Raw genomic sequence first — 12,710 nt, 5'->3', positions numbered from 1 at the left:
GGCTGCCATGGAGATGTTCTACCATCAGGTTGTCATTCTTTCGTGAGTAATCTTTTCTTTCTGGTTGCTTTTAAGATCTTTTTCTTTGCTTTTATTGTCCTGCAGTGTTAATTTTATTTCCTTGGTTTATTATATTACCTGTATTTGAAGATTCATGTCTTTTCATTTTCAGTCACTATCACTTTTAATATTGTCTTGCTCCTAATACTGTTTTCTTCTAGAACTTCTACAAGACATATACTGAATCTTCTCTCAATATTCCATCACTACTGCATTCAGGTTAATTTCTCAGTTTCATTTTCACTGTCAGTGAAGTTTGTCCATTTGCTCCTCAATTCTATATACTATATTATCTCTACACTTAAATTTTAATATCAAGGATTTTTTATTTTTAGAAGTTTTGTCTTGCTTTAAGTTAGCTTCCTTCTCTTAAATGCCTACAATTGTAAATATACTTTCTTTGTAGTTTCTTTTTATTAGTTCAGTTATCTCAAGTCCTTGGTGGTTCAATCTTGTTATTTTTTTGCTTTTGACTCTTACTGTGTTCTCTAAGTTTGAATTGTGAGCTCAACATCACAGGTTTTATATGTGGGTATCCTGAGCAGCCTGATTTAAGGTGCATCAATCCAGAAAGTATATCTCTTTCCTTCTGCCAAGCACTTCAAAAATTTGATTCTTGAATAATTTAATGAAAAATTAAAGACCACACAGGTAGTCTGAATTTGAAACCCAAACAAAGTGTGGTAACAAATTCCCAGGAATGACTTTTATTCTGTGCACCCAGAGCCCAGCTACGACAAACACTAGAGGATGGAGACCATCCCCAACCCACCACACACAGCAAATTTATTATTTTAAAGAGGGTGACTCTCTTTAAAAAGAGTCCTGGGTATGTGTGTAGACTTCAGTCCAACTCCTCACTTTGCAGGGACTTAAGACTTTGCCTCCTCTCACGGTGCAACCTTTTAAAAACCTACACGCCTTGGTTCAGGAGACCAGGAAATGTCTTGATTCCCAGGCAGTCATGGCATCAACCAGACATCACGCTACTTTTATTTCCGCTGTTTTTGGCCCCTGGGGAGTAGTCTCGCTATGCAATCTATAAAGTCAGCCACACATTTCAAAAGGTGTTTACCATACTTTATCCAACTTTCCTTACAGTTGTGTAACTAAGGCTTTCAGGCTAATTGCCTGCCATAATTGCTGGAAATGGAAGTCTAGAAAGGTAATTTCACCCTCCCTCTTCTTTCAATTTTTTTTTAACATTAAATCATCAAAACTGAACATAATACTCCAGCTGTGGTCTGTGTAATTACTTCAGAACACTCCATCATCTGGGTACTACATATTCACCAGATGTTTTGTTTTTCTCAACCTAATTGTGTTACACTATTACGGGCACCATTTTATAAATAAGGAAGCTGAAGTACATCAGCTTAAGGTCACATGGCAAAGACCAGAACCAGAGCCTGGATTTTTTACATGTCAGCTTTGGACATTTCTCCAACATATAAGAGGAGAGATGGGGAAGATGAAGGCCTAAGGGGATGTTTCAAGTCCTCCTATGTGCTAGCTCTGTAATATAAGACATACCAGGTAACAGCTGTGTAAGACAGGACAGGTCTTATTACCCAATTTTAGTAGATGAGGGAATTAAAGCTCAGAAAGGTTAAATAATTTCCTAAGGTCATTGTGTAGTCTTAGAGCTGAATTCAGTTGGAACTGACTTTACACATCCATTTTCTTCCCTCTACAACAGGAGTCAGCAGACTTATTCTGTACAAGGTCAGACATGTTTTAGGCTTTGCGGGCCTCCGTTACAACTATTCAATTTCACTGTTGTGTGACAGCAGCAACTAAAAAATGTAAAACAAATGAGTATGGCTGTGTTCCCATAAAATTTTATTCAAGGATGCTGAAATTTGAATTTCATATACTTTTCACATGTCACAAAATATATATGTTTATTTTTTCCAACCACATAAAAATATAAAATGCATTCTTGACTCACTGGCCATACAAAAACAGGCAGTGGGCTGGATCTGGCCCATGGGCAAATGGTTCGTCAATCCCTGATCTACACCACACCACCTTCTGGAAGGTGAGGTTCTCCAGTGTCTTTGTTTGAACATCCCTTTGCTGGGTTAGGAAGGCCTGGGACAGAGAACAGCACAGGCCCTTTGAAGGACCCAAAGGACAGGGGTTGTTGCTATGCAGGCCCCTCAACTGTGTGGTAGCAAAATGCAATTGTTTAGATATCTCGTCCAGTGTTCAATGCCTCTTCTCATGTCTATCTTAGTCTGTCTGAAAGCTGAACTACAAATTCATTTAGGAAAATGACTATCTTTTTTTCTTTTCATGTTTAATAGTCTATGTACAGTAAGTGCTCAATATTAACTGATAAATATTAGATGCTGCCAAATACTACCCTATTTCATTCACAGATTCTGTTAAATAGTTAATGGGTACAATATATAAGCAATTCAGTGAAATGAAAAACAATATAGCAGTCAGGCTCATGCATGATTTAATTGAACAAATTATCACTTCCTTTTAATTATAGGGACAATTATGAAAAATATTTCTTGGCCCTACACTTTTTGTTTTAGTTGTTAGAGTTAATTCACAGGTGAATACTAAGTCTGACATGCCTTGCTCCCCTAGAACCACTTTGGTGATCTGGATGGTGGCCACTACACTGCTTTCTGCAATAACTCAGTGACCCAGGCCTGGTACAGCTTTGATGACACACGAGTCAGTGAGATTCCAGATACTTTAGTGCAAACAGCTACAGCCTGTCTCCTGTTCTACAGCTGCCAGCCCTTTACAATACCTACACAAAAACATAAGACCTAGGAAAAATGGTGTTTCCTGAAAACCAAAAAACAAGCAATGAGAAACTGGTGCTTAAATTTTGCTTTGTCATTAAACTCTTGCAACTTATTATTTGCATCACTGACATCTTGAAGTCTTTCTGGCATGTTATTTAATTTTTCATATGGTACGTCTATAGCAAAGAAAATAAGTACTGGCCCAGTGAAAAAGGCAGCATGAAAAGGATACAATGGTAATGGATGGGGGCCTTCCAAAGCTCTGCAGATTATGCATAGAGCATTTGGGCTTCAAAATTTACTGTTTATTAGGATGACTTTTCTCATAGAATATCTCATATATAGCCAACAAATTATTTTCCAAAGATGCTTCATGAAGCTAAACCAAAATAACTTGTTCAGGTGGCTCTGTGAGCTTAAGAATATGATTTGAAACATTTTATTGATCAGATAATTTAGCCAAGAAGCTACAAGTCTCTTAGACTAACTGTAGAACATGAAGAGTTATCAAGTTCACAATTCAAAACCCATCCTTTCCATCTTTTCCCTGGGAATCCACTAATGGTGACATCTTAAGAAGCACCTTTAGACTCTTTTTTTTTTTGGTATCATTAATGTACAATCACATGAGCAACATTATGGTTACTAAATTCCCCCCATCATCAAATCCCCCCCACATACCCCATTACAGTCACTGTCCATCAGCGTAGGAAGATGCTATAGAATCACTACTTTTCTTCTCTGCGCTGTACAGCCCTCCTCATGCCGCCCCCCCCCCCCACATTATGTCTGCTAATCATAATGCCTCCTTTCCCCCCCAGACTCTTATTTTTATATGGAGTACTTTTATTGACTTTGTCTGTAGCCGAGTCCCTGAGGTAAAAATTCTAAGCTTCTCTATCCTTTTAATATGCCACTTTGTAAAGCTGTGGTTCGTAATGCAGTTTGCACTGCAACCATGCTTGACTCCAATCCCTTTTTAGCTCAACCCTAAGACTTTACTCCTCCTGACAGATGAGTCTGGGTGTTTTAGTATCTTACTTTGACTCCCAACTCTGAGAGATTTAAGTGCTATATGCAGTTCTAGGCCAGGGTGAAGAAGAGTGGAATTAGGTCCTGATGCAATAAGGTAAGTGAACTAACTTTTAAGTCAGTGTAGCAGGATCAAGAGTATGTGTGTATGTATAAAATCCATAGTTCTACTGTCTTATGTTTGATAATATAAAATTAAAGACAGACACAGAGTTTTAAATCATTTTTCTCATTGTTTAATGTAGTTGTAAATGGAAGTTCTCATTTTTAAAAAATTAAAGAAAGTTTCTATTTTATTTTTTAGAATAAAGATTTAGTGCACAAATACAGCCCGAAGCCAACAAAAAAATAGGTTTCTGACATCTCCCTAAGAAAGCACTGCACTGACTCAGAATAGGCCAAAGGAAAACAAAAGGCAATCCTCTGAGTTCTAGGCTTCACAAAGCACAACATACACTATGTACATTGATTTGATGTGCAACTGTGCAATAAATATGTACACATACATTCCTATCTGCTTTACATCATTCTAGAGTATCTGTAGATCAAGCTGGGACTTAGAAATGTAAAAAGGCCGTGACAGTGAAAGGAAAAATAAAGGATACCTTGGTTTAGGCCAGTAGAATAATAATGCTTAGCTGGTTAATTACTTTAACTTTGGAGCAAACTAAAAAAGTTGTTTTGAAATAAATGTTACCTGTAAGGAATGCTTACAGCAGTACTTGTTAGATGTTATTAGTCAGTTTTTGATAATAGCACTGAACTAAAATATATGGTGATAGTAACACAATTCCCACTGTTCTAGAATTCCTCTAAATGGCAAGCTATAGGTATCCAGTATCTTTATAAGCATTTCAGGAGTTATGTTACTCAGCCTCTTAACAGATAACTAGCTTATAACCTACTTCTCTTTACGTGGCTACATCAGTTGCTCGTGGTCCAAGTGAAGTATAAAAGAGGATATAAGCTGCCGAGGATTTCACAGAAGAAACGGAGATATCAGACACTTCATGATCATCAAATTTAAACCACCGCTGTCTTGCTGCATTTTTACAATAGGCAGTGTAGTGGCCGCCATCCAGCCCACCGTAGTGATTCTGTGCCAAATGAGATAGAAAATCAATTCAAATAGAATTATTTAATATGTCAGTTTCAAAGCCTTATATTGTTACTTTTCTATGAGGTAAGGAGCTACTTGAAACTCGCTTTTTTTAGTTTGCTTCAAAGGAAAAAGTATTTAGTTCAATGAGATACTTACTGAAACAGAAAACAAGTTATATTTCTTCAAATTGTTCTTTGGACCAATAACATACTGAGACAAGTCAAGATTTTCTAATGGGAAGTCCACAGATGTTTGCAATTTTTGCTTCCACCTGCCATCATAGGAAAAACTGCAGAGCGAAACATTACAGCAGTTAAAGCGGCAGACCAAAGCCATGAGAATGAATCCTAATTTATTCATAAACCATCTAGATTTTCAACTAGGTTCATAAAATCCATTCAAGCACCTACTCAGAATTTTTGTGGTGGAGGGACCTGTTAAAGATATTTGGCTTCATTTCCATTTTACAAATGCGGGAACTCAAGGGCACAGATATTAAATGAGTTGCCCAAGGTCAAACAGCTGGAGTGTTAGAGGTAGAGCCACACCTGGGTCTCCGTATGGCCAGGCCACCTAGGACCGTTACATGAGTCTTCCACAGAGGTAAAAAGTTCTGAAAACTCATGTTTATAATGCTAATCACCACAAAAGTACAGAGTGAGGACTGAGGAGAGCTGCTCTAGATTTATGCTTGCACTTTTGGGGAGATTAGGGCTGGAAATTACAGGTATGTAGACTAGTGACTGAAATACAGGCATCATCCCCACTTATGCCATTTTGCTTTTATGAAAGACCTATGTTAGTACCTGTTTTCACTAACCGGAGGAAATCTGAAGAGGATTTTTGCTTTTATGAAAAGAGGAGGAAAGTGAACAGAGCCCTCAGCATTTGTTTTGCAGTGAGCCCCCGGTTACGAGGTGGCGACTCCCCTGAGCAGCAAGAGCAGCCTGCTAAGCTCCTTCGCTAGGAGCTACAGCTCAAGGCCAACCCACCACAGCTTTGCGCTGTATCTGTGAGCATCGAGCTTTGTCTCTATTTTGTATTATCAGTTAGCAAGATGGGTCTCAGGGTCAGAAAAGCCTAAGAGGTTAGTTTTGAGGTCAGAGGATGCACAAAAATTTTCCCATGTGAAGTAACGGTAATTGCTTCTTCACTTCATACCATTTCAACTTACAAAAGATTTCACAGGAAGGCTCTACTTTCAGATAGCAAGGGAAACTTATAATGGTGTTCCATCATCCTGTCATATTCTGCTTCTACCAAAATACTGATATTTTGGTTGGTGTAATAAGGTTATTTCAAAATTATTTTTTCAAAAACTGAATTCTGAGTCATTTACATTTTTAGATATTCCCCAAGAGTAATATGCAGCACTAAAAATTTTGACACAACAAACTTGTACCATTATCTAGTATTTTTATCTATACCTCCACAACCCTCAAGAGGGAAAGGACAACTCACGTAATGAGATTTGGTTAGAAAATACACACAAAGGAATCTGAACACGTCAATGTTGAAATTAACATTAAGTAAGTGCCTGAGAATCTCCCATAATACAAGATGAATAAAAAAAATTAAAACAGAAATGCTTTCTTGGAAATACTACATCTCTCCACAAAAAGATGTAACTTCCTTTTAAGAAGTTTCTCAAAATAATGACCTGAAGTTTTCATTCCACAGACACATTTACATAAAGACAAAAGAATCAGAGCAAAAGACCTGGGACATGTTTTACACTGTCACCACTATCCCTTCCACTCCTGTAGGGCGAGATCTTTTTCATGGGCTGGAAAAATCTGGACAAAAGTTTATCTGTACTCAACAATGCGATCCTTAACATTTTAGCTTTACAATTACTTAAAAAAAATCATACTTCATTTTTATCATAGGACTATCCCTTTTAGTTTACTGTTTGATCAATTTTATCTAATTTGTGTTAGAGATATAGTGTAAAACGTTATTTTTATACATTATCAACTGATTTAAAATTTTTATATTTGAAATGCAATAATTTAGTTTCACTGATGTTTAAAGACGGAATTACATGAAGGCATGGTGCTGCCGTTTTGCTCTGTTTTTGTAAACACTAAGGTAAACTATAGTCTCAATGTCGCCTATTCCCCTAGAGATCACCCTAAACAGATAATTTTCCTTTGTTATGCATCCTCAGCAGGCAGTACAACAAAATGACTTAGAATAAAGGACTCAGTATCTCTTCATCTAAGTTGTAATAAACAGGTAGAAAAATCTGTCCCCTTTACCGTTTCAGATGCACTAAAAGCACAGGTGGCAGCTTCCAGATCTCTATCTTTTTTAGAGAATCCCTCCGAGCTCTGCAATGACTGCAGTAAAACCTGTTGTTATCTGTGAGCTTTTCTTCTTTGGAGAATAACCTAAGGCAATCCTGAAGGCAAAAACAAGCAGCGGATACTCATTAATTCCTTTCTTCAGCACAGCATCACTGAGCACCTATTCAGTAAGTTACTCTGCCAGGCATGGGGGATGCCAGCGTCAACCAGAACAGAACTCTTCCGTGTCTGAGCGAGGGAGGAAAGCAGGGGAGCCGATCATGAGTGCGGTGAGCGCCCCCAGTGGAGGAGGGAAGAAGCACCGCGCGTCCTCAAGGCGCACAGCCCGGCCTCCACCTCTTCCTGGCTCTCAGGTCTTACTGGAAGAATTACATTCTCAAGGAGGCAAACACTGAAGGTATCAACAAGCTACCTAAATCACAATGCTGTTGTATGGCAAACAGGGTATTTCTTTGATAGCCCTACCTAGAGTAAATTTAAAAACAGTATACCTAAATTGAAGTCAACATGTAATTGTCCAAATTAACTTTTAAAAACCTTTTTCAAATTACAAGCTTTAAATATATTACTGATCAACTCTGAAAGAATATTTAATAGAAAAATAGCTTTTCAAATGGAAAAATTTTTTTAATTTCTAATCTATGTAGGCCTAATTAAAATAGAATTTATGTGATTTTTACCTACAAAATATTTACAGGGTTAAAGGACAGAAATAAATTGCTCAATAAAGTAGGCCTCCAAAAGCATATAAACAGCATTTTTATTCAACAAATTACTTTTTCTCAGACTCACCTGTAATGTACATTTACTTGTGGATGCTAGTGGTAGAGACAAGTACATGAAGGCCTCAAATGTCCTAGACTTTTTGTGACAGGTGAGGCACTGTACTGTGGATTTGAATTGACCCTGAAAAAGTGCAACAATTATAGACTCGTTGAGCTGCTTGTGTTTCTGCCAAGCATGTTCTGCAGCTTTAAAGTCATCAAGATGATCATTATTTTCTTCTTTATGTCGCTTCCTATTATCAGCCTGGAAATAAGATATTTAAACTCGATATTAATATCTCAAAGTTAACATTCAGATATAAAATTGAAAGAATATATTAAATACAAACATTTTGCAAATTTGGAGACACTTGTGCTTCTTTTCATAAAGGAATTTTGAACTCATTAAGTGGTACAAAAAATCTAGCCAAACAACCCTCCCCAAAAAACCAAAAACCCACTTTATCAAAAGAATGTGACTTGTTGAAATTTAATTTTTACTTAAAAAGCTCAAAAGTCTGGTTTTGTGAAAAGAAGACTTCCCACAAATAGCTAGGAATTAGGGCTACATCTAGACAGATGTTATTCGTCTTAGGCTAAAAGAGGAATACACACTTACACATACTATGTTTTATGTATTTGCACAAACATTTAAAAACTTCCATGTTTATGTGTGTATATATATAGTTCCACATATATCTATGTATATATTACCACGTGTGTGTATATATATTTCCATAAATATACATGTGTGCATGTGTGTGTGTGTATATATATATATATATATGTATGTTAAGTGGTAAGAATGGTAATCCCAAAGGTATCAAAAGAGAGAGAACAGCTTGTTGCTAAAAAGAAGCCAGAGTATACAGACAGAGATTGGTCATTTATGTAGAGACACATGCCTCAATGAAACTTCTCACATGAATCATTTGATTACATGGAAAATTCATATTTTAGAAGGTGTAAAAATATAGTATAATATATATACAGAATATATAATATATATAAAACATGCAATGATATATAAATAAAATACACAATGAAGATGTTTAGGTTGTCTATAGCTAATCTTTTCATAAAATCATATTTATGATTTTACTTGCTCATACATATGGGTCACACACACAGTATCTCCAACAACTATTTTAACATTTACAATTTCTCTCAATAACACAACCTGTTAACATTTTCATAAATAAAAATTATATATACTTCTTTTCAAATATTAGACCAATGAGATACATTTGTTTTACAGTTCCATGCCTTAGAGTACAATGTCACTACATTTGAATCAGCACTGAACAATCACTCTAATTTTAAATTACAGTGCTGAGCACCCTAAAGAGTCTTTTGGCAAATGAAAAAAATCAAATTCTTACTTTATTTAGATCTTCATGGAGACCATCCATTAGGAACAGAAGCAGTTCTTGTGAGTCTTGCTGGCTGTATCCTGCAAACTGGTCATTGATCTTGCCGATGGTGATTTTAAAGTCTTTTGGACTGATATATCTGTACTGTCCTGTCCACAGGGCTTTCATGATTATGCCAAATTCTTCTGCCACTTCACCTTTATGCCCCAACAAATTTGACCTTCATAATATAATTAAAATTACAAAAAAACAAAGCAATACAGGAAATTGTAAAAAGTCAAGGAACAGTGGGTTCTTGATGTTAACATTAAACTATTCACATACTATAAACCTTACTCTGAAATATTTATTCACAGGCTTAATACCAAATACTCATCTGAATCTTACTTTGATTCCTTGCTTCTTTTTGGCTACCAGACTTTCACTGTCTCTTCCTCCTCACCAAAAGGTTCCAGTTTCTGGCAGTGAGGGTCTTGCTTTCTTGCAGTGCTCCTCTCCTGTCTGTCCTTTACCAATCACAGGAGGTTTTTCTCATGTATTTTTTAAGAATAAAGATATTTTCCCTTTTCCTAATTTGACTTCTCTGGAACTGGGTGGTAAGGAAGTGTGGTTACATCACCCTTTTACTATTACATTGCAAAAAAGTATGAAATTTCTTTACCTGTTAATATCATCCTGGTAACAGTTTCGGTTGAAATAATCAGCCAAATGTGGAGCATTACATAGGCACTGCAGTATTGAGTTCATGTAACAAGTATTTCCTAAATTACGAAGTCCTGTGAGAGCTGGTCCAGATCCTCCAAAAACAGGATTGAGGTTCCGAATCTGAGAAGCAGAGAGCCTGGTGATCTCAGCTTTAGGATAGCATGTTGGCCTGAGGAAGGAAAAGCATACAAGGTTTTAAAATGTGCAACATCTAAAATGAAGGTTCATACTACAAATGGCAGCCGACTCTAGCATCTGTGCCACCACACACTGTCATCTTAAGTTAGTAAGTTACCTCTGAGGGTACCTGGGTCTGTTAGGACATTCAGTATCTAGGAAAACTGGTTATATTCTGTGACCCTCCCATGAACCAGTATCTTTACCCTCTTATGTGGTTCCATGGTTCTTACAGATGGCTATTTAAATTTAAAACAAAAAATTTAGCTCCTCAGTTACACTCACCAGAATTTAAAACAGCAACTACCATATGGCACAGCACATTTCCCTCAACATGTCTACTGGACAGTACTGGACTTGGGAATGCCTCTAAGACTTGTAGTATTTAGTGTGTTTAAATTATATGTGCAACTTCAAGAACTACTACAGCATTCAGAAAAATCTTAACTGATGTCTTTTATTATTGATCCTAAGCATACTTCTACCCCTAAAGGAGTATTAAAAACTGATTAAACTATATATTCTTGTACTCAGGTATATGTATGTACTCATGTGCTATTTTTCTGTTCAATACATATAAAAAATACACTGCATATGAAACAGTCTTTAAAACTGTCAAATGACAAACTTTTAATAAGAATGATGATTCAAGAAGGATTAAATCTCACCAGCTTTAATAGTGACCCCTAAAATCTGTAACTAGATTTACAGCACTTAAAAAGTCTCCCAAACAAGTCCCCACCTGACAAAGTAAGTTCTGAAGAGGAAAATATATCAACTACTTTTCTGGGGAGATGTTACTGAAGGGGCCAGAAAGATACCCTAGTTGGAATTCCTTAGCTATTCAAAGAGGGTATATTATAAATAGAAAAAACAAATTATACTTCATTCTATCCTCCCTCCCCAAAAAAGTAAAGATTAGAAGTGGTAAGTAGACTTGAAAATTATCTTCTCATAACCCTATTAATCTTAAATGGGGAGCATTAGAACATTCAAAAAGGGATTAAAGCCAGGAATATAACTAAATGAGATAGTGTTCTGAGCAACATAAATGAACCTATCAATCACTACTTGTAAAGAGAATAGCAGAAATGCAACAGAGGAAAGGGAACAGAATAAGGATTAGGGGCTGATACATACTAGAATGCTTGTTATTTTAATACTCCTACATTACTGGCTGAGTTTTTAAAAATTTGGGATTTGAGAGCTGCAACAAGACAAACTCAACAACCCTACAAATTATGGTCATCAAAGATTTAGGGATCACAGAAGACTTATGAAAAACTTCTAGGTAATTTATGGCATGGTGCCTTAAAATATAATAATGTATATATTCATATCTATCTTAATACTTACAATAATCCTCTCTGATATATTTAAATTAGCACTTGGGAGAAAAACCAAGGATATTCAATCCATTCATTTTTCCTCTATGGTAAATAACTATGGCTGGTATGGCCTTCCATAGACATTCCTAATTCCCTGACATTTAATAAGCTACGCTTAAATAGAACTTTTCAAAGATAGCAGATTATTCTACTTTTAGGAGTTAGGATAAACTTACTTGTTTTCCCGATTAATGGTTGGAGTGGCTGTTGGCTTCCTTTTCTCTTCCTCTTGAATGGCCTGGGTTATATCTGGGGAGGAGTAGGAGCGCTTCAGTTTGGAGGGTTCCCTGTCCCGCTCAGCAGGAATCTGTGGCTTGGCTTTATGGGTTGGAGGGGTGGAGGGAGGTGCAGATGAAGGAGCCATTTCCGGTGGATACATGTGAACAGTGTTGGTGGGTGAATGGTAATAACGAAAAGTTCCAGTGATTGGGTCAAGAAACTTAGATGGAAAAGAAAAAAAAACAGGTCAAAAAACAATGACCATTACACGAACAACAAAGATCACTCAAAAGTATTCAACTGCTAAATGTATTTTTGAATTAAAATAATTTCAATAAAATGGTGATAAGTAATTCTATACTTAAACTTCCAAAGAACTTTAGGTTTTAAAGTAATACATTGTTAACAACAAATGCCAGGAATGCTCAGATACTGTAGCCAGCATCCCATATTGGATATTGAGAAATCTAACACTGCTATAATTCCAAATAACCTAAGTTATAATGAAGAAATAGAATTGACTGTGCATTAAAGACATAGAATAAACAGATAAGAAAGGCTTTTTAAAAAGAACACTGTAACTATGTTAATTATTTCTGCGCTTATTTTGAATTTTACCTTGGCCCAGCCTAAAGGCAGTCCTGGTACGATCCTCCCCATTTCTTCACTTCGTGCTCTTGTCAAAGGCTCTCGAACCTAATTTAAAAAAGAAAAAAAATATGTGATTTTTCAATTAAATTTTGCCATGAACAAAAAAGCTACCTGTACCAAAGAATCAAAAAGCCTTGTATTGGCTGCTGTTAATGTTTT

At 36.3% G+C, this 12,710-nt stretch overlaps 1 protein-coding gene across 10 annotated transcripts in view; it reads right to left on the bottom strand.

Moving 5' to 3' along the window:
- Positions 1 to 4,082: 4,082 nt before the first annotated feature.
- USP8 (ubiquitin specific peptidase 8) overlaps positions 4,083 to 12,710 on the bottom strand; it is an 87,206-nt gene continuing 78,578 nt past the window's right edge. For 9 of the 10 annotated variants that reach the window (XM_036877415.2, XM_036877416.2, XM_036877418.2 and 6 more), the window contains 8 exons: positions 12,519 to 12,596; positions 11,858 to 12,120; positions 10,073 to 10,285; positions 9,421 to 9,631; positions 8,067 to 8,303; positions 7,227 to 7,369; positions 5,122 to 5,254; positions 4,083 to 4,960 (listed from right to left, as the gene is read on the bottom strand). In XM_036877415.2, coding sequence (XP_036733310.2) covers positions 4,775 to 4,960; positions 5,122 to 5,254; positions 7,227 to 7,369; positions 8,067 to 8,303; positions 9,421 to 9,631; positions 10,073 to 10,285; positions 11,858 to 12,120; positions 12,519 to 12,596 — 1,464 coding nt within the window. In that variant the 3' untranslated portion in view covers positions 4,083 to 4,774. The remainder of the gene's footprint in view (positions 4,961 to 5,121; positions 5,255 to 7,226; positions 7,370 to 8,066; positions 8,304 to 9,420; positions 9,632 to 10,072; positions 10,286 to 11,857; positions 12,121 to 12,518; positions 12,597 to 12,710) is intronic. The other variant, XM_036877419.2, reaches the window with a different exon arrangement.

The sequence above is a fragment of the Manis pentadactyla genome, chromosome 11 (genome assembly GCF_030020395.1).
Source record: "Manis pentadactyla isolate mManPen7 chromosome 11, mManPen7.hap1, whole genome shotgun sequence".
Lineage (NCBI taxonomy): Eukaryota > Metazoa > Chordata > Mammalia > Pholidota > Manidae > Manis > Manis pentadactyla.
The sequence above is the reverse complement of the archived record's forward strand: the minus strand, read 5'-3'. Positions and strand labels throughout refer to the sequence as shown.